The following is a 26,799-nucleotide window of genomic DNA, read 5'->3' as shown; positions in this document are numbered from 1 at the left end:
ATGTACGATAAATAGGTAGGTTAAACACGAGTGTCTCCGCCAACAAACTGTCCTGCAGTTTGGCGGATTATAAATTTGTGGCCGCCAAGTGTTATTTTTAAAAATTGACGATTTATTTATTTATATTTATTTTTTAAACAATAATGCTATTTTGTGTAGAATATCAGTTAATTAATGAATATTAAACGTTATTACCGATATATTCTTTCCAAGTTATAACTACTCCAGTTACAGAATTTGATAGCTGAACACTGTTTTACAGGTAACTTAGAAAAAGTAAGATTATTTAGTTTTTATCTTTACCAAAATTTCAAAATGAGTAAACTGCATAAATAGATACACATAGACATACATACATATATGTTATCACCAGTGGTCAGAATAGGTAGACCATATTTATTACCTAAACTTCGAGGAATAGAAATGGAAATTGAAGACTTCCTTACAACATTTATTCGTTCCCGACGTTTTCGGGATTCGGGACATCAGTTAAGTACATCACAAATCGTGTTATTTGGGATAGATAGGTAGACTATTATCTAAACTTCGCAATCTTCGGATCGTTCATGAAAAATCCGAAAAGAACATTGTTGTAAACCTAAGTCACATCTATTACAGTTGTAAATAACAGATTTCTCATTATTCAATAAAACTAGTTAGCATTAAGGTTTATAACATATGAGATTTAATTATAAAAAAGTAAATACCTTGTTTATCCTCCTCATGTTGTTTCTCAAGCCTGTATATAGCTGTTTGTATGGGATCGTTACTCAACTCATTGAGCATGATTTCGTCACGCGCGAAGTTGTAATCGATCGGCTGCGCGGGAGTCTGCGGCTCAGACGCTGATGTTGCTGAAACGTCGGATATGTTACTTTGAGGGTTGGAAATATTTCTTATATTGTAATAGAATATCTACTAGTCATGAAAATCTACTTCATTTTTAATTTTGACAGTATTAGCTTGGTAAATACGGAATACTAAAAAGACTACGTGGAACGTCACATACGTATATGACCATTCAAGGATTTTTCTTTATTTATGATTTTGTATTCGTTTATATTATGCTTGACTGGCAAAGTAGACAATCTAACGCACGGTATGTTTACACTATGATTTAGTATGACTCTCTAAAACATGCATATGAATTGACATAATATGAATTCGAAAGAGAACATAAAAATATAAATTAAATACGCATGTTTCTTTCAATATAACCAACATATATCCGCAATTTATAATTCTAGAAGACTGCTAATCTCCATACTATACTTAGTAACTCCGAAATATGGCAAATTGCGTCTTATGTCGAGATGGCGCTGATAATAGCCTGGAAGTAGTTTATATTATGTAAATGGCCGTAGATATCAATTAATTCCTCTTTAATATTAAATATAACATGTTAGTTTTTTTTCCTTATAATATTATTCAAATACATGAGCTAATATTATTCTCTGAACTTTGACAAGTATACATGTGAATTGTATGTTACAAACGAATTCCTACATTAACGCTTCCTAATACGGGTAGTTGGAGCTAATCCTAAACAAAATAAAAGAATAGCCCGCACTATCTATAAAAATCTGTATAATAAGCGCCATCTCGTTGATTTGGTTAGTTTTATGAATTATTACGATACGAATTATTTTGGTTAGTTAGGTTAGTTTTATGAATTGCAGCCCATCAATGTAAAACAAATTGCTTACAAACATAACTATTTAGTGCTCGTAGCGACATCTGGTGTACCAATACGTGTACTAAATACCCGACTACATTATCTTGCATCGCGATTAGCAGTCCTCTCGAATCATTGGTCAATGGTAAAAATTTGAATTCTTTACACTTTTCTTAATACAAGATAAATCCATTATTACCTCAAAAATGAAAAAAATATATAAACCACTTACTCTGATTCTGATTCTTCGGACAATTCACTCTGAAGAAATGATGATTGCCCCACAAAATCCGGTCGGCATGTCCGAGCCGCACTCTAGACACAACTGGAGTGCCATTGACGAAACACCTGGCTCCATTCAGAGGTTCCATAAAGAGGGCAACTCCTTCTACAAGTAAGTCGCAGTGTTGGGGCTGGATACCAAGACCTGACAGTTGAATGTCAGCGGATCTGTCTGCGCCGACAAGTGTTCGGTCCTGAAAGAAATAATAGGAATTGTTGCGCACGATACAGAGACTTGTATCACTAATAAAAAATACTACCGCGATTTCAGTCAGTCTTGTCCAACAAAAGCTAAATTGATCATTAACAACCCAAATCCGTCCTACAAGAGTTTCCTCTAGCAAGTGGAAAAGTTATCGCTTACGTGGCAAGTCTGGGACTAACAACACAACCCGTCTCTACTTTACACTCATAATTATACGATATATAATAAATAAGTCTTTGAAACGATATCGTCTATTAAGGGACACTTTTTAAATTCAGTTATTTATAATACCCGAAATTCACTGTTATGTGGTGACCGCGTATACTAAGTAAAGTACAACAGAGATCAAAACAGACCAAGTACATTTACCTAAGCAAACCCTAAAAGTTGTTCTTATTTAATTATTCTCAGCGGAATCTGCCTGACAAATGGGTAGTACAGTTTGAAATAGCAATTTAATTAATATTATTATTTTAAGTTTGAGTTTGGGTTTAAAAATCACGGCCAGTAATATTATTGAGTAGATAATACCTTCTATTGCAGTCCCGGAATGATTACATTGTACATTGTTTTATAGTATTGGTGTGAAGTTACCTTATTACGGTAGCATATTTAGAAGAATTTTTTTCTAATTGTAAGCAAAAATATAAGTATTTCATTTTAATTTACTGCATTTTATTTTTAATCATTCCATATATACTCTGCACAACATCGATCTATGTTACACTGTATATTTGAAATTCATATAAATCACAGTTACATACAACAACATAGCACTGACTGCTAACTTTTACGTTCCTTCTTTTATATTGTAAGTTACAGTTTGAAAATGATGTAATTACCTTCAGATAGTAAACCAAGAGCTCGTTCAGCGAAGGATCAGCGTTCAAATTGACCAGGTAGTATTTGTTCTTCTCCACTTTGATACCGCTCGCCTGAACGCTGATGCCCATCTTCTCCAACGCTTGTTGACGTTCGCTTTGTACTCGACCTGAAATAATAATATCATTTAAAAAGTTATTGAAATAATTATTAATACAAAGACCGAACACTCAGAAAAAATTCCTTCGATCCGGTCGGATTCGAACCGACGTCTTCTTGCATACCGTGGCAGACGCTATACCAACTAAGCCACGGAACGAACCAACGGACCTCACGAATTTCTCTATGTGCTTGCGTCGTGTCTTTGTAGTTGGTTTTTCAACGACTTTTTAGTCTTAGCGCCATCTATGAGAAATCTATGAAAGATTTATCACCCTTTACAGCTACCAGTCCTGGCGAGAGATGTCGCTATTCACTGTATTAATTAAATTTTTATTGAAGGAATTTTTTCTGAGTGTTCGGTCTTTGTATTAATAATTATAACAAACTAGTGGAGTGATTTCGCAAAAAATAATTGAATATAAATTCAATAAAAATTTAATTAAGTTATTGAAAGTTATTCAATACGGATACAAAAATCGAACAGTACAAAGAAAAATTCCTTCGATTTGACTGGACTCGAACCAGAGTCTGTTGCCACGCCGTGGCCATCGCTCTTACCAATTGAGCTGCAGACCAAGTCAGCATTAGGGCTAGCACAACTGGCGCGCCTTACGTGAGAGCGACTTAAAGCGCGAGATCCGTATGCGAGAGTAGCAGGTTGTCGCGCTTTCTGTCGCTCTCATATGACGCCCTGTCGTCGTACTAGCCCTATTGGTCTTACAAATTTTTTCATGTGCTTGTAACAGATCTATGTATTGGGTTGAAGCGGCTTTTTTGCCATCAGCACCACCTGAGAGAAATTTATGAATATTTGCATCAACAATAATAACAAACTAGTGGAGTATTTGCACTATATATATTCACTCTATGTACATACATATGTATATATCATGGTAGCAAAACATGATATTCAATAAATAAAAAACCTGTACATTATCGAAGAATAATTTTGTATATTGGCCCTAAATTATTATAGTACCTATTTGGTCATAACATATTCCTATAGATAGTCAAGTTAGTGTAGTAGTTAACATTATTATTGTTCATAACGTGTAACTGTATATTGTTAATATTAATTAATAATAGAGAGGCTATCTGGTGTTGCCGGTTCATGGGCAATCCCGCTCGCAAAGGGGCGACGTCTCACTCGCACAAGTCGAATGGCAGAGTACAGATCAGACGAGTGTCGAGTGATACAAATATGGAATGGATTGAGCTTTTTCTTCTTCAAACAAAACCCTCTGCTAAGCGCAGTTCGTAGAAGAGACCTCCACCATTTTATATTAAACTATTTTGGTCTATAAGATCATAAACAATACTTTGGACTGTCTTCTCTTTAGAGTAGATACTATTTTTCCCGTACAAATACGGTTCATTTTGCTAGGGTCGAGCAGCAGGGACACTAGCGTTCTTTCAGTATTTATTTTTTATTTATATTATATATTATATTAATTTACAAAAGAAATTATAGCCATTAGAAAAATGTATGTCGTATACTATAGTGTTCTATTTAGTTCAGTTGACATAAAAAAAATCATTGGTATACGTAAAGCAACTTTTGAATATAGAGCGGTTTTCTTGTAAAATTTCGAGGTAAGTTTTTTTTTCTATCGTGAAAATATTTAGGAATCATGCTTTCACATCGTATCAGTGTATATCCACAATTTTACTATATATTTTTACCAAAATGATTGATTCAATACTTTCACTGTTATACAGAATTTTTTAAGCCATTTGAGGTCTATCAACTCTTAAGAGGAATTAGAAGGGGAATCAAAAGTGAAAAATGGAGATGTGCAGGTGTTGGGCAGTAGTAGATACCTGTTTCAACGAGTTTCTCTTCCCAAGTTCTTGACATTTCCTTCATCAAGTGCTCGCTCTGCGCTAGCTTCTCGTGTACGTCGTCACCCACCGGTGAACCCTGAGAGGAAGTGTTTTAGTAGTATAATTATTACATTTGCATTACAATAGCTTATTGAAATCGACGAGAACTAATACGATTGTTATTAGAACCGACTCAGTATGTTTTAGGTTTGGAAACGTACCAAACCTAAAACATACAATGAAAACAAAATTGATACGAACGGAAAGAGTTTGCTAACTGCTTCCCTAGCACATAATTTGAAAATATCATGCCTAAAGGTGCCTACAGATTTGCTCGAAATTCTCGATCGTTAATATCGATCGACAATGTCGATCGGGTGCTTACAGATTTGATTGACATTGTCGATCGTTAAAATCGAGCACATCTGTAGGCACATTTAATGTCGGTCAGGCAAAGACATGCGCGATTTTGTCGATCGATATGATGTTTTGAGACAGAAATTTTGCCATATCCTTATTTGTAAAGCTGCAAGTACGTGCACTGTACTGTACTGTACACTATATGTATATCTGCATGTACTTGCAGCTTTACAAGTAAACATGCGGCAAAATTTGTCTCATAACACAGCATATCTATCGAGAAACTATATCTATAGCCACTCGATCGATATTGTCGATTGATATTGTCGACAGGCATTAACGATCGACAATGTCGAGCAAATCAGCACGCACCTTAATAGATGACTAACACTTAGCGTAGTTTTAATGAAGGTAAATTCTTACAACATACATTATTTATTGAGCCCATATTCTATAAAATGTTAAATTTTAATTAGCTTTAGTAGATACAGTCTTAACCTTTTCATTTAGGTATAGTTAGTATAAACTTCGCTCACTAGTGCATCGCGAAAGCTACATGTAATATTATTGTTATGTACGTTAAATAAGAAATTCAAATTAAGTGAACATCTTTATATTGCTCAATAAATAATCGAATGATTAAACAAGAATAGTCGCTAAGTAACGGATATACGTCAGTCCTCATTAATTTAGTACCACAGAAGTTTCCAGAATTTGACCAACAACGTGGCCAACTCGTAGTGGAGTCGTCAGAGGCGTCATGTTACTACGCCAAACTCCCATCTACGGTCTGACGTGTAATTACAAGCCTGCATTTGATCTATAGGTTTATATTCCCTGGTTGGGTTTCCATAATCTGGGGAATAGTTGAGTATGGAGGTCTTCTCACCATCAATTACGGTCTGGTTCGTAATTGTCAGTAAAATATTAGCTCATGAGGCGTCATTCCCGAAGGTCCTGGGGTATTTGTAAGCCCCGATTTTAGCACGATTACCTTATCTAAGCACATAGAAACTTACCGTAGCATATTTAAGCATTTCCTTCAGCGCCTCCACTTCCTGTCTCAGCTCCCTGATGATGCGAGCGTTCGGGTCCTCGTTGACAACAGCGTGGTTGACGATCCTCTTCGCTCTGTCGGCGTATCGAAGAGTTGATAGTGTCTCTTCGTAGTTGTCTGCAGCGGGGGATATAGTTGCTACCTAAAAGGGACAAATGATATTATTGGCTTGGCCAAAAAGTCCGTACGGTAACTAGGTATAAATGAGAAATACTTTAAAAAATAAATAACAAACTTCAATCAATTCGCACCCCTCATGGAAGATAGGCATAAGTGAAGTTACGTCAAAAATGTTTATTGCTCCATTAGATACAGAAAAATATAACCCACATCCTCTCAAATTCTTGTAACTCTATCGACTAATATTGTTATATTTTTCTGTATCCAATGGAGCAATAAACGTTTTTGACGTAGCTTCACTTAAGTCATTCTTCCATGACGGGTGCGAATTGTGTTGATCTACAACTTTTTGATAAATTTCTATTGACCTACCTACAAATATTTCGAGTAATTTTAAAATTCCTGTCTTCTGTTACAAAATACAGCTTTAAGTGAATATTGTAAGGAAAGTGAAAATCTGAAAGAGCTACGTCGGGTGAATACAGTGGATAATGCATTAAAACCTAATCGTAATCGCCTTTGACGGCGTTGTAAAGATGTGTGGTTAGGCATTATTATGAAGATGGTGGAGAAATATGGTGGTAACTCAGTACAAAGTAACAGCGCGGCTTGTATGTGTGATGAGCACATTCGCATAATAATTAAAAGCATGTTAGAACGACTAGTGTTATGCAACTCATGTGCATCGTGAGATTATGCGAAAGTGTGGGTCCGTACACGGCGTGCCGCCGGCGCGCAAACATACAAGCCGCGCTGTTATTATTTTTTTTATAATATTAAGTGACAGGACAAACAAGTCGTCGCGTCGTCGTCGCCGGATGGTAAGTAACAGTTGCAGTGCCATTCACAGCACCCTTCAAAACCGAAACACAGTACCGCTGACATTGCTTTTACGATTCACCAGTCTTGGGCGTTTTTTTTTTTACGAATTATAAACTTAAATTTTTCCGTCTATTCTTAAAATGTTATTCTTAAAATGACCGTAGGCAATATAAAACATTTTAAAATAAAAATGTTTTTTTAAAAGAGTCCTAAGTGTTCCTTAAAACCGCACGGTATTTTTGGCCAACCAATTACATACCTACAGTAAGGCTACAAATAAAATGTCTCCTATTGCAGTTTTTGTGATCACCAACCCACTTAACCATTCTGACGGTTATGATAAATGTAAAGACACAATATGCACTTTGTTACTTGTTACAAGGTATGTGTAGAACGATGGACTCAATGTATTGATTATATTCAACCATGTCATATTGCACGCAAGGTCGAGTTTAACATACCACTTAGAGTAAATTAACTGTTTCATATAATTCTTAACATACCTTTCAAATTGTCAGTGTTATTACTTAGGAAAATTATAACTAAAAGGTAATTTCACAGCCAAGACGTTTGCATTTTATTAAAGGTTGAATTCAGTGCTGCCAAGGCCTTTGAGTCGAAAATTACGTTTCGTTATCTGCAATAGTTACAATTTACAAGTTCGTTTTTTTTTAATTAATAACTATTATAACTGTAAAGGATATATAATGCCTAAATCCTAAAAATAAAACAGTAAACGTACGCTTAACAAAAATCAAGCGATAACCAATAATCGATTGATTTCATTTAAATTGCGCCGTCCATTAGTTTTTTTTTTTTGTTATATTTTGTTGCGACTGCAAACTATTTAGGATTTACATTATCAAATATAACATATAATAATTTTAAAAATCGTAACGCCTTAAAAGTTACGAAAATTGCCTTAAAAACGAAAGTTACACATTACGCGAGAAGGTCAAAGTTCTCTATCAACACTGGTTGAATTTCCAAATTCCACTCATATTGGTAATGAAAAATACAATTGACAAAGTATAAAAAAAAATCGTGAGAAGAAAAATAACTCAACGAACTTCATTTCCCAACTGAATTATGACGTCAGCTTTACGAACTTGACCTTTAACTGTACACAAAATGGTAATGTCATTCCAGGAATACTTAGTTATGACACCCATAATGGTTTCAGACTGCTTAAGTGTGTAGTTCGTACAGTAATTTGGCTTCGCTTGACGTAGGCACGGCCAATTCAGAGAACAATTATCAGTACTTTAAACAAAAAGTGTAACAGTATCTATGGTTGAAAAGGAATTAGAATTCCCTGCCTGCAGGCTTGAACGGTATAACTTGGACCTTTTCATGGTGAGAGTGAATAGGCATTATTTATCGTCGACTCCATTGTCACTTTCCAATAGATGAGAAAGAAGTGAAATGTGCCCTTGTGTTTTAATTAAAAGAAAATAGTTTCATGCCAGTTACATTATTTTTAACCGACTTCGAAAAAAAGAGGAGGTTGTCAATTCGAGTGCATTTCTTTGTGTATGTGTGTGTATGTTACGCGATTGCGCTGATATTTGAAAACCGATTTCGATGATTCTTTTTTTATTGGAAAAGGGATATCTCAGTAGTGGTCTCATTCAAATTTGAAGAAAATATTCCATGTCTAAGGACAGCAAATTAGGGAATGAATCTGGTTCATTGGATTTCACCAACTTTCCGCTAACCAATTTTAATAAAACTTGGTAAATAGATGTAACGAAGACAGCGAAAGCGGTTAAGTTTTGACGTCGGTTGTTTTTTAATAAAAAAAGTTATAATTATATAACTCTCATTCAAAGTAACTTTACAGAAATAAACCAAGCACAATATATATCACACAGACCCTAAAATAAGGTCGGTTAGGGAGTGAATCACTGTCTCGTTAACGATCGAATAAGATATATTTTACTCTATTCAGCACACTTCAGTTTTTTTATTCCGCTCCACCGCAATGTAAATTGAGCCTAACATGCCTCTACCGAAACAAGAGCTTCATCACAATAATGTCACATGCTTTTACCAAATCGTCAGTCCACATTATGGAGGACATAAAACAGTATATACGACGCAATAACAATAATCGGTCATTCAATTTCTATACTGTGCCTGTACCAATATTTTTTTTTTAATACCATGTGACGGGACGAACAAGTCGTGCGCCTGGCGCCAAATTTACATCATTTGACAAATTTTCATGGTTTATTGTACCCCTAGCGTTCACAAGGCGAAGTAACATTTTAAAAGCGGACGTTGGTACAGGTTAATCGTTTATCATAATAACTGATAAAAATAATTTTTGTTAAAAAAGGAACCGACTTGAAAAAAGAGAGAGTGCGCGAAACCGGATTCATCGCCTAGTTTTCCAATATTAGAGGTGGAATATTTTCTTCAAATTGAAATAGGACCAATACTAATTTTCGAACAAAAAAGAATTATCAAATTCGGTTCACAAATGCCGGAGTAATCGCGTACATACTTTTTTGAAGTCGGTTAAAAAGACAATCATCATGCACACCAAAATCTATGATTCATACTAGGAGATCGATATTTGAAATCTTAGTAATGGAATTAACATACGAAATACAAATGTTCGTACACATCCTTCCAATTCGCAACACGAATGGTTTCGGATCGCAGCTGATTTCCACAGAATCACATTAGAACGAGAACGAGTTTTTTTATATCTAATTTAGTTTCAGATTTATTGTCAAGCAAAATCAGCGAAAATGTCATTTTTCTAAAGAGAACTTTAGGTGCCCATATCTCGAAGGTTGCCAAAATGCACATGTGTTAGTTATGACAAGGAGGGCAGTGTACTAATACTCTGTACGATCCATAAAGAGTCATTATGCCGTGTCTTTTAGTGTGTGCCTTAATGGATGGATTCATTAAATAGAAGTAATACGTACCATAACAGTCTTACTATTGCCACCAAGGTTGTCTTTCAAGAGCCACGTGAGTACTGAATCTCTGTAGGGTACGAACTTGTCTTTGTTCGCTTTGCCTGACGACTGATCTGCTAGCTTCGATATCACGAGACCCAGTGTTGTTAATGATCTGCAAAAACAAAGTATTTGTTTAAAATTAAAAAGTTATTACAAGGAAAAAATAAAAAGTTGTAAGGGGAAAGTAAGGGAAAAATAAAAAGGTATTGAAGGCAAATTGAAAGTGGCATGAAAGGGGAAATTAATAAGCTATAGGAAATTAATCTTTTTTTTTTCGAATCTAAGAGTGCGCGCATTCGTGGAACGCGCGATTGCATCGCTACACTTGGGATTTATAGGGGATTGCATCGATGCAATCGCGCCTTTGTATCGATGCAGTCGCGAGTTTGCATCCAGTTTGCATTGCTTTTTAAAATCGCGCGTGTGCAAAAGACGATCAGCGACTGCATCGCTACTGTATCGTGTTTGCATCGTTGCTAAAGTCGCCGTGTGTAACCGCACTAAATCGCATCCGTCATCTAGGTCTCATGCCCACGGCTGCCTGTAACGGGACACACGGACACGGAACACGGGACCTGTACGTTGGTTTGAAGAAACAAATATACGCATTTTAGAACCGAAAAAAAAAATAGTTTAATTAGTTAGTAGTTTTTCCGTGGTCGAACGATTACCATGCCGGATTGCCACGCAGAGGTCCCAGGTTCGATTCCCGGGTCGGGAGAAATATTTGTATGGCCTACATTTATTTTTCTCGTGAGTTTGGGTGTAACTTGTGGTTGTCTTTGTATGTGTCTATGGCACCCGCAACACAGGGTTTCCCTAGTGCGGGGCTATGTTGAATGTGTGCGTTATTATTATAATATTGTTATTGTAGTTTAATTTCCTATGTGTAACGATCGCGGAACCCTAAGAACCCTTTATTAAAAAGGTATTAAAGGAAAAATTTAAAAAGTATTAAAGGAAAACTAAAGTGTATAGGCATGCATGTATGTACTAGTGACGAAGGGTGGATATTTGAAGAATAAAGGCTGAAGCCATGTACAAGGCAGACAACAATTGCTGCAATGCAAGTTATTTTCCATTTAATACCAATTAGTAAGTTCCTGATAAATTTCCTAAGCATGCTGATGGGAATCGTGAAATTGTTATACCCATAGTTACTGGCTAGTAAACTCTTAAACTATTTTTATTAATTAATCTTATTCTTAGTGAGCCGCTTCTCTACGAAGGTTGGCGACCATCAAGGCTATTCTCGTTTTTGAAGCTGCCGAAAGAGGGAACGTTTGCTAAGGTGTTCCACCTTAGCAAACGTTCTCTCCCAGTCTCTCAGATTCATCAACCACCAGGTTTTCCTTCTGCCACGACTACGCTTTCCTTTTATCTTTCCCTACATTATTAGTTCAAAAATCCGGTATCTATTGCCCCTCATTACGTGGCCAAAATACTGCAGCTTCCTGTCTTTTACAGTTCTGAGTATTTCCAACTTTATGCCCATTCGATGAAGAACCTCAACATTGGTAACCTTTAATTAATTAAAGTACACATGTTTTTACGAACGAATTTGATTGCACGTAATTACAATGTTAAAAAGTCTTTACGTATTATTTAACTCCGCGATAGTTTGCGTTGAAATAATCCAAGTAAACAATTCCAAGCTAAACTAGATCGGCATACCATCTTCCGTCTCTTTTACATTTAAAATTCTTTAATACAAATGATTTAGCAATTATACGTTCAGTGTGGAAATTTATTCAGTTGCTGAAATATGTATGTGAGAGACATTGCACATGCTTCATTTGAATTAACAAGAAGCAAATTGCGTTGCATTTCACCCAAGGTCTTGTGGTGTGAATTAGCCACTGCATTACACAAGGTTCGCTTCAAAATTACACACAGTGATGCCGTATTCCCATTTGTATTATGAACTAAGGTTTTTATTGTTACAAAACAATCTCTCATCGTAGTAGCTGACGGGTCAGTTGCAAAAAAGCATGTTAGAGATAAAGAGAAGATTTATCTCCGCTGGGGCTCCTAATTTAAAATATTGTTATATTTAAGTAATTAAATGGTCGGTTTGTTTGAAAAAACAAATATACGCGATTTAAATCCGGAAAAAGTTTCATTTCCTATAATTAAATGGTATTAAGTGTGCCGTTGTGATGTAATGATTAGTGTCCACTTTTTGGATGTTCACATAAATGTGCTAAAACCACATTTGTAACCACATATTTTCTTCTATGTGAAACGTCTAATAAATATAAATATATCGCACTGTTAATACAATAGTGTACTAACTCAAAATGTGTATTTTTCAGAATCGATGAAAAACGACTTACTCACTTTCCGTGAAAGATTATTAAAATTTATATGTATATTGAAATTTATGTAATTTATATTTAAATATAAATTTATGTAGTTTATATTTAAGCCTACATGGTTAGAGTTTATTACAGACATCTAAAAATTGTTTGTCGGTATACCTATATTTGCGTAAAGACTTACAGAAACTTTTGTCTCATTTTGAGTTAAGTACATATCTTTTAATTGTTTCTTACAATATTCTAATGACGCTTTATTGATGTGTAGAGAATCAAATTTTACGTTCAGCATTAGTATAAACTCGAATTTTACATATTTTGAGTTACAACACTATTGTAATAGCAGTGCGATATAACCTTCTGTGTTTAGGACATCGCGTACAGTGCTGATTTTATCACGTCTTCCATTCAGATCTGTCCAGAACACGTAGATTATCTTTTTTTTTATAACACCAAATGACGGGACACAGGCCTAGCCATAACAGTTGCAAAGCCACTCAGAGCTTTAAATCGCAAAGGTCTTAGGGGCACTGCCACTGCGCCCGTCCCCATGAATTGATAAGTCTCATGTGCCTGTAATTTCACCAACACCCTTATCCTCCAAACCGGAAACGCAGTAATGCTCACATTACTCCTTAGTGGCAGAAATAAGTTCGGTACCAGTACTTCCCAAGGAGCTCTACTGCTACCAAAACTATTACAACATTATAAAAAAATCTTACAACATTTGTAGCTTGTACTTACTTGTTAATATTGGATCCTTCCTTTAACCTGTCACCCACCGCACCAGTCTTGACTGCCCTCTCCGACCCTGCCAAATCAACCAGCGACAGTCGCGCGACTTTCTCCCCCGACACTCCAGTCGCCGCGTCACATAGTGTCTGTGTCAACACAACGCTAAATACTGCATGCGATCGCGAAGATTCGCTATTCATGTTCGTTGCGGCTACTGTTCTGGATTTGTTCCCTTCCGTCATGAGATTATCTATATCCTGGAACAAGGAAATTATACTATGTTAATACTATTTTGCAAGTAACAAAATTAACATTTAAACTGTTGAAAGATATATTTACTAAATATTGCAATAGTGTAAACACACGATAATAAATTGAAATAGCAGTTTTCGAAAGAAAAAAAACAGTATTGAAAATGTTAAGTTTCTTTATTGAATATAACGATGTTTTACTACAATATTCAATTATTTTTTGTGAAATTACTCTATTAATTGTTGTAATTATTAACACACACATCGAACACTAAGAAAAATTCCTTCGATATGGTTGGATTCCAACCAGTCTTTCATTTCTTTCTCACGGCGCTACGGTAAAAATGGCATTTAAAACCAAAAATAAAATCTTCAACAAGCACAAAAAAATTCGTAAGGTCTGGTTCGTTCTGTAGCTTAATTGAGAGAGCGTCAGACACGGTTTGCTAAAGGCGCTGGTTCTAATCCAGCCGGATCGAAGGAATGTTTCTTAGTGTTCGTTCGAATATCTGAATCATTTAATTGTACCAATAATACTATAACAAATCTAGAAGTTTTAGGACTAATTGTAACTGCGGACAAATATTATGGGTCCCGCGGGTAATAAGCTATCCATATCAAAGGAAAGACAGCGACTCTGTCATAGCGACATGTCTGCTAACATTTTACATCTCTCTAATGAGATTTTTATGTCAATATTCTGTGAAGTGCAGCTTTTGCTTACAAAGTTAATGATTAATCACGAAAGAGGTCAGAATATGTAGAATACCTCTACTCAATCTTCAAGTAGTAGGCAAAGTAGATAGTACCTCCATCTGAAATTTCGGAATCATTACAACAAAATTTTTAAAAAATCAAACAAAATACTTATTTTTTACAACACTTGAAACTTACATATAAAAGAAAATACAATACAATAATTCTGAGATTTCAGTGGGAGGTGTTATTCACTCTATGTGTATTACTTAATTGATGTTCAGATATACTCTGCCTATTACCATTATTACGTACATTTCCCTTTAACCGAGCTGTTTGCTTAACATTTGAATAAATAATCACTAGTTTTGACTAACATGTTCTAATATCTCAGCTGCGGCAGTAATTCCGTTGTACCTCGAACTCAAGCTGACGTTTCAGTGTCTAATTAGTCTCAGTCTAGATGTTGTCCTAGTTTATGTCTAAGATACACTAACGGTTAAACATCTGTTTCGAGCAGTTGGAATTGAAATTTCTGTTGTTGTTTACATTTAATAAGATTACAATTGGATCCTATTTTTGTCGTGTTGTAATGTCATGTTTTGAAGTAATGTCGGAACCTGTTTCATAAAAAGACAAGGTACGTGGTGATTTATCACTTGCTACAACAATGTGGATGGAAGGACGATTATTCTTAGATACAAGGGTACAGTGAATAATTGGTTTGGAAACATTAACTTGACGACAAACTACTGAATCTTCGTAATAAACGAAACATATTTATGTACACCTTTCGCAAAACTTACATCATCATTATCATCAACCCATTTATACGTTACACTGCTTTGCGCGGGTCTCCTCGCAGGCGAGGGTTTAAATAAAATAAAATAATAATCTCAGTACAGAGTACTAAAAAAACTGACTCCAAAAGTACGTGGAATTACATTATAATTACCAAATTATATTGAAATCGGTTACCGGAAAGTGCGCAAACCCGGATTCATCCCTTAGTTCGCCACTATACGGGACTTGGCACAGGAGATAATAAAAATCGGTTCTCACTACTCAAAGTAATATATTGAGAGAAAAAAAGGCCTTGAATTGGAGAATAGCAAAATCAACCATTAAAATAATTGCTCCTTATAATAAAATTTAGCTGCTGTATAAAAATGAATCTTCATACGTAAACTGCCACCCTTAGGGGTGGATGATTTTCTTCAAAATTAAATGGGACCACTATGGAGGTAACCCTCTTTCCAACAAAAAAAGAATCATGAAAATCGGTTCACAAATACCGGAGTTATCGCGTAACATACATACAAAAAAAACACAGTAACACAGGGGTCTCTCTCCCAATTAGAGGACTTGGACTGCAGTTCCCAAGCGGGCTCAATGCTGATTGTAAACTTCACAGAAATCGTTAAATGTTTTCCTTCGTCATGAACCTTATGGTAAATTACAAATTAAATTTCGCACGTAACTTTTGAGAAACTCAGATATGCAAGTCCGGATTCGAACCCGCGACCCCCTACTTGAGAGGCGGTGGGGCAAACCATTAGGCTACGGGTAATACAAATAAACTCGAAAATAAATTCGAAATACCATCGGATACTTTTTGGAATGTAGGCATGAACTTAACAATTTAGTTCCACCCTAATCGTTCTTGCTTTGGTCGACTAGAAAATCCAGAACATTCCACCCTTATTTCATTGCCTTAAAAGTCAACATATGGAACCATTCCGAAATAAGTAGTAAGTGTAGTAATAATCATTTAATGAATAACTACGAAAACCTTAAAATCATTGCATGACTTACCACCTATTCGCACTGAACGCTTTGCTTTATCCCTCCCGACGCGTACGACAAAGGAATTGAATACCGATATTCCCGAAACAATTTAGGGTCAAGCTAGAATTTAGGATTAATTAATTTAGGGTTATTCAAGGATAGAGTGAATAGGCATTTACAAGACAAACGCGTCAACATCGGCTTAACATTAGGTGATATTTATTTATTTATTAAACTTTATTGACCACAACACACAATGGTAGGAAAGGCGGCTTAATGCTAAAAGCGTTCTCTACCAGTCAACCTTCAAGGAAAACGAAATTCACGAATGCGGCAAATTAAACAAAATATTGAATTAGTAATTTAATAATAACACAAATGTAACAAATATATAATTAAATATAACAAATAAATATCAAATACATAACAAACAAACCTAACATACATACTATCTGTATATATATATTTATATATTATACATACAATAACAGAAGAAGATGATGATGATTATCGCAGTGACAAACAATTTAAAAGATACTCATGGACATTCTTTTTGAAAGAGGATAAACTAGGCGACCTTCTGATGGAGTCTGGGAGAGCATTCCAGAGAGGTGTTGAATGGAGAGTGAAGGAATCATACATGAAGCCAGAATGAAAGAGAGGTATAGAGAGTTAATGGATCGAAGGGGGCGGTCATTAGAGTTACAAAGATACTGAAATTTACATGTCAAGTCATTGACTTACAAATAAATGGACGACGGGTCTAATACACAAACCACGAAAAAAATGTCCCAAGTCAACTTATTTAAACGTAGTGACATATAAAGGAATATGAAAAAGCTAAAACGTTGAATTTAAATTGTAACGCCATCGCAGTACTGTCTAATTTTGCTTGCTTCGCTGTCAGTCGAACAAACAAAGACTAAAGCGTGAATGACGCTCTGTATACGATTTTAACGCCCTATAAGTTCGGACACTTTTTAGCGCGGACCCGACGTCCATATAATTGTAAGTCAATGTGTCAAGTATTCTGGATAGTTGAAAAGAATGGAGATATCGTGGTCAAGATTAAGTGTGAAGTGTTAGCGCCCATTTAGACGAGGAGAAAGTTTTCGTGCGGCTGCCGTGAGGCTACCGCCCAGTTACCACACCTTCGTGTACATTAAAGGCGAATCTGAATTATATTTACTAGACAACAACATTTAAATTATTCTGAATAATACAACCGCCGCGTAGACCAAATTCAAGCCAGTTCATTTAAGTTAAAACGTAAAAGCGCGTAAAAAGAGCGTATTTTGCAATTACAGTTAGAAGCACACGGTCGCTGTGCGGCGGTTACGCGGACTCCGCTCGGCGACGGCCGCGCGGGGTGAGCGCCATGAAATTTGAATCGAATAAATGCGTCCTTAAGCTTTTACCATAGCCTGATATTTAAGATGTGACAGGTAATTATTCCCGCACAACGGTTTGAATACAGAATAAGAGCGCTTGCGCACTACGTCCGATTCAGATCAGTTCCGAATCCGAGAAATGACGGTCCGAAATGTCACAGGGATCATTTTATCTCTAGATGTACAAGCGATATTCGTATTTTCTCGGATTAGAATCGGACTTAGTGCACAAGCGACAACCGATGAGGGTCCGAGTTTTCTAAATTTCTAGTTTATTTGTATAATATTCTCGGATACGAATTTTTTTTACGAATTACTAGGGCTGGGCAAAACACGTGCTTTTGTCTTAATTGAAATACAAAATACGTGAAATGTATTGAACATATGAAATACGGTATTTTATCATTTATTGAAAATAAATCACAATTTGCAATCAACCAAATCAACCTATCAACCGAATACAATGAAAGTATTATAACTGTCAATTACAAAGTACATTACGGTCAGATATCTGAAATATCAAATATGTATTTCCCAAGGCACGGGTTTCCTCTCTGGCGAGGGTTTAGCTATTTAGCTCATAATCCACGCTGGCCCAAATGCGGGTTGGGGACTTCACACGTTTTCCAAGGGTTGTGACGTTACTTCGACGTGCAGGTTTCATCACGATGTATTCATTCATCGAAAAGCTCAAGGCATTTCAAATTAAATTTCGCATATAACTTCCGAGATTCGAATCCACGGCCCCTGCTTAAGAGGCGGTAGGTGAAACCTACCACTGTTTCTTGATATGTATTTCAATTACAAGTAATTCAAATACTGCCATCCCTACTTAAAACATATTCTGATTCGAGTGCAAAATGTGATAATGGCATGTTTTCTTTGTTATCCATTTCTCTGAACGTCCGTGAAAAGCTTTTAAAAAAATAGTGATCGTTTTTACTAAAATAAAGAGAGATCCACTCTACGTAGAGTGCTAGTATTAGAAAAGAGAAACACTATGATACACTATAATTATGGTAGAATAGCTACGTACATAATTGGGTAATTCTTACAAAATCTCGAAATTCTTGTCCTTTAGGTTTATAAAAAAAAAGTATTTGATTCATGGCGTAAAATTAATATTTAATATCAAATTATAATTCAGTTGCTATTAATGCCTAGATAAAATATTGATTACTCTATTTAAATTAAAAAATATATATAACGATGTCCCCAAAATCATTCCTTCACTATGTCCCAAGTTCCATAATCAAACACGTTTTTGCTTTAAATCAATACATTTAACAAAAATAACCTTTAAATTTTAAACATTTGATCAAATAAAAAAAGTTTTTGCAAAATTAAAGCTGGTGAACACATGACAAATAAATTTTAAAAATGTATTATTATTCATGTCCCAACCAAAAAATTCATTCTCACATTTTTACCTTCAGTCGATTTGGGAACGCGTTTTTTAATCTGTGGTTTTTAATGGTTTGTAAATTTTTTAATGTTAGCAGCACTGTAAACGTTTCAAAATGACGAAATTCGACTTGCGTGTGTAAAAAGTGTCTACCACGAAGATTTCATTTCAAGTTCTATAAGTGACATTTTCGACAATCATTCTCTCATATAATATAAGAAAAAGTGAAGCATTTGATTTTATTTATTAATTATTCACTTAGACGAGTTATTGGTAGCTGTAAGCTTACATAAAATATTAAGTCTAAAAGTAAATATATATCGCAATTTTATCTTGGTTTATTTTGATTTCGTCATTCCCTCACCCTCAAATGTTCTGACTGCCCTATACATTTTCTTAAAAGTCATTTGTTTTGGGGACCATTATATATCAAGAACTATTTACACAAGTGCTATGAAATTGCCAAAAAATAAATGCAAATTCTTCGTAAAAATTTTCATAAATGTCGTAAGCACGAATTTCGAAATTTCATGAGAACTGCCCACCTGTGCTTAATCTACGAGAAGGATTAGAGCATAGCTGCTATCAAGGTAGAAAAAACATCATGATATTAATGCAAAGATGGAACACAGAAAAAATTCTTTCGATCCAGCCGGATTTGAACCGACGTCTTCTAACGTCTGACAAAATACTTTCATAGATTTGTCATAGATGACGCTACAGCTAAAAAGTCGTTAAAAACCAGATACAAAGATCCGACAACAAGCACATAGAAAAATTCGTGAGGTCCGCTGGTTCATTCCGTGGCTTAGTTTGTATACAGTCTGGCACGGTTTGCTAGAAGACGTCGGTTGGAATCCGGCCGGATCGAAGGACTTTTTCAAAGTGTTCGATCTTTGTATTAATACAGCCGTTTGGGTGCTACGATACGACAAACAGACAAAAGCTTAACACTTATCACTTTTCGGGTCAGGGGTCAAAAACATTTTGTACTATCATATAAAAACATCAGTGTGTGAGTGAATGGTGATACACAAGACAACGGCTTCAAAGTTATGATTTTTTTCTTTTTGGTTCGGGGGTAAAAAATACGCAGGTGTGTAATCTTTTCGTGAATTCCTTTTTTTAATATCCCTAACTGTTCGTGATAAGGTCATTGTACGTACGCGAAAAAAATGTACTTCTTGCATTTTCTTTTGCAGGACTAGAATGACACGCTTTGGTGGATATAATCTAGGCAAAGTTTAATTAAACAATCTTCGTAACTTAGTGAGTGCCTTGTATCTAATTTAATTCAGCTAAAACTTGCGAGTTTCTTAGCCAAAAGAGCTTAAGAGCATCAGAGCAAGAAACTGAAATTTAATTTCGAGTGTGGGGTTAGTAACATTAGTGTCGGAATAATACGGTTGCGCTGGAGAAGAGCAATTCGTATTCGTCGTTCGAAATAAATTCCTTATAATAACCAGTACATAGCTAGCACTCGTGTTTCTCATTTCGAATCCCAAAGAATGTAGTATGTGAATGTCTCTTGGAATCATATTGGGTATAGTTAGCTATATATAATTTTTCATGATGTTAATGTTTTATTGAATGTCAGGAAGTTTTGCCACCATGATATTCAATTATTTTATGGGAAATTACTCCACTAGTTTGTTAAAATTATTACTCTTAAAGTACTTATTAAGGATGATGTATTGGTATTGTATATGTAACATAACAATGTTTGATGAACATCGGTTCAGCTGTTTAAATATCATAACCACGTTTCGCAGTTAGAGAGTAGAAGTAATTTGTTACCATGGTTGTTGCTGATGCGGGTTTTTTATACACCAGCGCATGCTGTTTGCTGAAGCTGATTCTAACCTTAACCTCAGCGGATGCCGATTTTATGTAATAAAAAAAAATGCGAAAAATGTATGTACATCCTTACTGATTACTGATACTATTATACACCCAGAATCAACCGGACCGAGTTTTAACCTGGTTTACACAACGTATTTTAAACCATATCTGCCATTGACTATATCTGCCCAAAATCGTGGGCGGAAACGGCGAATACGAAATTTGATACAATTCCATTCTTATTACAAATTTCGATGTAAAAAATCTTTTTTAGACGAAAGAGGCAACTCCACACAATATCCTGCGATCCTGTGGATTCTCACTACTAGGGATGCACATTACGATTCGATTTTGATGAAGATCGATTCAAGTACAAACAATCTAAAGATTTTTGGTATTGATTAATTTCAATGCAACTTTCAAGCGAATCAGAAAGCAATAAACATTTTGTAATAATACCATTAAATTTGAACGATTCGATTTACAACAAATATAGTTGTAAATAGGTTTTGCCCTGAATTTCGAGCATTAGTGAGTTTTAACCCGACGTTAACAAAGCGCCGAGTTAAAACCCGGGCGCTTGCCCATCTCTGTATACACCACATAACTGTAAAATAATTTCGTACACTCAAATTAAAGTAAAAGTGAAATAAAATAATAACTTGAGAATAATTATATTTAATTCTACAAACGGCTAAAGGAGGACATAAACGAATTCATAATAGGTGTGTGCCAATAACATACCCAAAAAAAGAAAAAATATTTAGCCATGGTAAAAAACACAGAGAACTGGAATTTTATCGCGGGCTACCATTTTGTTTTCACGTGTTCTGTCTATTCACAGTAAGGTTATTATTTAGGCAGAGATACACAAAGGTTGTATTCGGAAAGTCATAATACGGAACGAAAATTCAATTCACGTAAACTGTTTTACCTTTTTATTAAAACGAACAACGGGAAAATGAGGAAAATACATGGCCTTTTTATTCACGGCCGCTCCTTTTTTATGGAACGCTCAAATTCAATCAATTTTAAAAGTTATTATATGCTATTTACTACACTTTGTTCGCTCAGTTATTTTATCATAAAGTGTACGGTTTGTCTGTACAAATTCAGTCGGGTATTCAGGAGAGTCGTCTGCTCGCGTCTGAGGTTTAGTCAGGACTGGGCAGTCCTCGTCTTTTGTCAAAAGAAAGTCGATCGTCTTTTGCCCAATAAAACAGTTGATCTAATTTTGAATTCCTGTCAGTCAGTGAGTCTGCCTTTGTGACCTGCAGTTCGGTTTATGTCGCATCCATGGAGGCTGGTCGCGACATAAAGCTAAATTAGTTTTTCCGTTCCGCGCAATTTTCATGGTCTTCATTTTGGCTTAAGATCACGTAATCTGTAGCTGTACAACGCATTTTTCGCAACATAATTTCAACAGAAAGACATCCATGGTCGGTCTTAGAACTCGCCACATCTACTGATTAGAACAATAGAGCTCCTTGTGAAAGAGTTTGTCCTAGGAAGCACTGCTACCTTCCCTATTTCTGCCGCCAAGCAGTAATGTTAGCATTACTGTGTTCCGGTTTTGAAAGGTGAGGGTGCTGGTGAAATTACAGGTCCTTGGGACTTGTCAACTTATGACTGAGGGTCACGGGCACAGTGGCAGTATTCCTCGGGCCTTTGCAATTTAAAACTCTGAGTGGCACTGCAACTGTTATGGAGAGGCGCGTAGCTTACCATCAGGCGCACGACTTGTTAAAAAATAATAAAAAACTTAGGCTGGTCCCATTCAGCGAAATTCCGCAATGTGGAGAACGTTCATCTTTTGGGTGGTCTGCCCACACTGCGTGAAACACGTCAGGAAATCCTCATGAATACCCTCCTCCCGGGGAAGTCAGGGTTATGTCGGGCCGTCGGGCGGGCTCGTACCGTCTGAAACCTGACGGTGTTTCGCCCCATCGCTTTCCGGTGACAACACGGGAAGGCAATTGCTAACTACCGCAAACCCACCAATACGTAAACACACTATACTGCAACTCGTTCTGCAATGAAATATTCAGGGTCGCAGAAGACATGGTCCTACAAACACCAGAGCTTCAAAATCTTGCAGAGTGGTCCAACATGAATATCACAGAACTGTTCCGGAGCGTAACTTCGCGGATCGAAGTAGCTATAATGACAGCCGGCCTCAGGTAGGAGGTGGCACGAAGAAGAAGTGAAGAGCTCACACAGCGTCCTTCAGTAAGCAGTTGCGCTGGAGATTTCTTAATAAATAATCTATATGCAATGTGCTCCACCTCTGTCATTAAGAGTTTTATGGATATCCTAAATTCTCATTCGATCACACAGTGAAATTCCGAGTATAGCCACATGGCTCAACCAAAGGGCAAAGAGTCACTAATTACCCTTTAGATGAGTCCTTCTCATTTAAAAGGTATTTAACTTATTTAATATTTATCGAAATTATTTATTCAACAAACGAAACAAATTATAAAATGCATGAATTTAACAAGTCTTTACAATGGCACGCATCAAGTTACCACTCCTTCCCATGTCTGAAAGTCTCTTGACAATAAAATTGAAACCTGTCTAACTTTACCTGGAATACGCTAAATTATAACGACGTATACACATTTATTCATTGCTTAAAAAACTGATAAACACAATTGTTTGTATTCTCGTCACGCTTACAGAATACGTATTCTGCGTGACATATGCGCACATCTTACATTACGTGTTTTGTAAACGCATCAGGGGACACCAATATTAATTTTTTCCCTTCTCTTATCGCAAAATAAGTCAACCAATATCATAAGACAAAACATCAGGACGCCGCAAGATTAGTATGTCGTTTTAGTATTCCGTCGGGCGTTCCGCAGGTGATTTCTGAGTATGTGACTCCATTAACCTTAGAGATCCCTGTGTCGTTTGCAGGCGTAAACCTGAAATATGTTATTACCCGGGATGTTAGGCAGTTACCGCCCTCGAATATATAGTAATGGAAGGTTTTTCGTGACGAAATATGCTTATAGAATTTCTATTAACGTTGCGTGAATATTCTCTACGAATCGCTACATTTTTAATGGATTTGAAAACACTTTAAATTAACAGCTGTTTATTACCTATATATTTCATTATTATTCAAAAGTTTCCACATTCCAGAAATAAATTCAACAACCAAGTTTTTGCCTCGAACACCAACTGTTGTTTTCGAACAATAGTTGGTACGGTTTTTATTATTTGGAACGTTTAGGTCGCCGTCAGCTGACGGGAACAGAACAATAGTCGTCGAAATGAAAAAGATATTCGAGAAATTAATACAAGACATAGTAAAGTGGTACTTATAGCTTTCTATTTTCCTGAATACCAAGTCAGTGTAGCTCTCTCTACACAAAAAGTTATTTCATAATCAATCGTGTAGTAGCTTGGCAGGCGTTATTCTTGAACTGCAATCTAACGCACTAGCAGATGTCGTAGGTTTTAGGGTTGAACCCTACTAGCCATCACGCTTCGGCACCATGTCCATACTAAACAAGCTGAATGTACAGTCAAAGTACACTGAAATACTTAAGGTTTCAATTCAACCTATACTATATCGAGTTTAGCGTGCCGTTGACTGTGTTATTAAGCCTGAAGCTTGTTTACTCTACGAGCTTCCCTTTCAATAACCAAGAGTTATTTCCAATGAAATTGGTCAGACGGAATATCGGAAGGAAATATATTATTTGAACGCAGTATTATTTATACGTTGTGTGTAATAAATATTTATTGTTTATGTCCCCTCATACACTAATATAATGAATTAATTTACAATTTAAAATATAATTATAATATAATTTACATTAATGTACATTAAATTATAATCATCAATTCATTCATTCATACAAATATATGGTATATTGGAAATGAAATTAATTTTTTTGAACTTAAATCGCGTATATTTGTTTTCTTTTTTTTATAGACAAATCCAATGTTTTGGGCTCTTCGGAAATCGCGAAAACTTAAGAACTCTAAACGTTAACATTATCTATTTTTCTACTGATTCTTAGTGATTAATATTTTATGCCTTTATTTTTATGCCACAACCACATCATATATCAAATGAGATAAGAAAATATCAAAGCGTAAACCACACACGCCACCGTTCTTGTACTACAGTGCAATATTGATAGGTAGGGTAGGGGGTCACGTGATTGATTACACGTTATCGCTCCAACTTGGTGATTTGTTTTCATTTTATTGAGATAATCTGAGGGTAATCTCTAAGAGGATATATAAATAATAAATCATTTTATTGTCTCCACATACAGTACGCTACTTAGCATTGGTGGTAGGGTTTACTGTATTTACAGAACTTACCGTTTTGAGCAAGTAGAACCGCACTAGCTAATTCGACCGCAAACATAAAAGCAGCGCTGCTATGTTCCGGGTTTATGAAATCAAAGAGTTTTCATGTGTCATATGTCCCATTGTCGGGCACTGTTCTACTTCTGTAAGACTCATAAATTTATTTAAAAGTTTTAACTTGATTAATATTTTCTTAGAACCAACTCGCATCACTGCCTCCTCTTTTACTTGTATTGATAATATCTTTTGTAACATAGACGCTGTGTCTAAATCAATAATAAATTGTTTAAGGTCAGACCTTAGTGGCTAATTGGCTTCCTTTAATTTTAGAATGAGCAAGAAGGTAGACCAATTTCTCTGCAGACCGATTACCACAGAACGAATCATTACATTTCAAAATAATATCGGCAATAGTTTAAATTCCCTGTCCCATATACCGGAGGTTCCAAATACTTTGTGTAGCGCGATATTTGGTTTAATTAAAAATGAATTTGATAATGTTTTTAAATCGAAAACATCAACTTTCCATCCTCCCCTTCTCTTGCTATTGATCTCCTAAAGGATAATGTTAACGTTTGTAGCAGCGTATTTAATTTCCGTCATGTTAATCCACAAGACATCATAAAAGCTTTTCAATCGATACATGTTAAAAAAACTGAAGATCTATGGGGCATATCAACTAAAGTTATAGACTCAGTTATTGATCTGATTTCCCCACATTTAGCTTTCAATAGGTGCGTTGACGAAGGTGTTTTTCCCGATTTAATGAAACACAGCAAGGTTATTCCCTTATTCAAAAGCGGTAGGATAGTTGATCCTAGCAACTATTGGCCCGTTTCAATTTTACCAGCTTTAAGTAAAATATTCGATTACGTTATGCTGACTCAATTACTGTCCAATTCCGGTAGGAATAATATTTTTCGGAGTGAACAATACGGGTTTACTAGTGGTAGATCGACTAGCGATGCGGGGGTAGCGTTACTAAAACACAAACACACACTTTGATGCTTGGGAAAGGTCCCAGAACGCATTTGATGTTTTCTGTGACCTCTCAAAGGCATTTCATTGCATTGACCATATTACTCTTATTAGGAAGCTGGAACATTAAGGTGTAAATGCCAAGGCGTCGGAACTTGTCTCGTCATATCTCAACGGTAGAATTCAGAAAGTAGACATAAATAGAGTGACTTCGTTGGGTTCTCCTGTAAAAATGGGTGTTCCGCAGAGCTCAATACCTGGACCTTTCTTATTTTTGATTTATATTAATGATCTGCCATTCTTTGTTAAGGACCATTGCGAAATAGTATGGTTTGCTGATGACACAACCTTGATTTTTAAAACAGACAGACATGACATTTACTATGACCATATTAATGATACCCTCTCTAAGGTAGTTTATTGGTTTAATGCTAACAATTGATTGCTTAATGCCAAGAAGACAAAATGTGTTAAATTTGAATTACCTAACGTAAAATCGACTAGTCCAAGCATAGAAATAAACGGAGAAAAGTTAGACTTTGTTAATAAAGCAGTCTTCTTGGGAGTGACCTTAAATAGTAAACTTCAATGGTTTCCACATATATCTTCCCTGGCCAGCAGATTAAGCTTCGCTGCATACGCAGTCCGCAGAATACGTGAGCTTACCGATGTTAGTACTGCTAGACTAGTTTACTTTAGTTACTTCCATAGTATAATGTCCTACGGGATTCTCATGTGGGGTAAAGCGGCAGA

The 26,799-nt window shown here is 35.8% G+C and overlaps 1 protein-coding gene across 10 annotated transcripts in view; it reads right to left on the bottom strand.

Moving 5' to 3' along the window:
- Positions 1 to 26,799, bottom strand: part of LOC113230554 (kinesin-like protein KIF13B) — a 269,534-nt gene that overhangs the window by 30,316 nt on the left and 212,419 nt on the right. For all 10 annotated transcript variants that reach the window (XM_026464548.1, XM_026464549.1, XM_026464551.1 and 7 more), the window contains exons 6-12: positions 13,370 to 13,617; positions 10,272 to 10,419; positions 6,350 to 6,529; positions 4,968 to 5,067; positions 3,005 to 3,153; positions 1,908 to 2,151; positions 708 to 854 (exon numbers count right to left, since the gene is read on the bottom strand). In XM_026464548.1, the coding sequence (XP_026320333.1) occupies positions 708 to 854; positions 1,908 to 2,151; positions 3,005 to 3,153; positions 4,968 to 5,067; positions 6,350 to 6,529; positions 10,272 to 10,419; positions 13,370 to 13,617 (1,216 nt within the window). The remainder of the gene's footprint in view (positions 1 to 707; positions 855 to 1,907; positions 2,152 to 3,004; positions 3,154 to 4,967; positions 5,068 to 6,349; positions 6,530 to 10,271; positions 10,420 to 13,369; positions 13,618 to 26,799) is intronic.

Source organism: Hyposmocoma kahamanoa, unplaced genomic scaffold (genome assembly GCF_003589595.1).
Source record: "Hyposmocoma kahamanoa isolate Upper Pololo Valley unplaced genomic scaffold, ASM358959v1 63, whole genome shotgun sequence".
NCBI classification, from domain to species: domain Eukaryota; kingdom Metazoa; phylum Arthropoda; class Insecta; order Lepidoptera; family Cosmopterigidae; genus Hyposmocoma; species Hyposmocoma kahamanoa.
The sequence above is the reverse complement of the archived record's forward strand: the minus strand, read 5'-3'. Positions and strand labels throughout refer to the sequence as shown.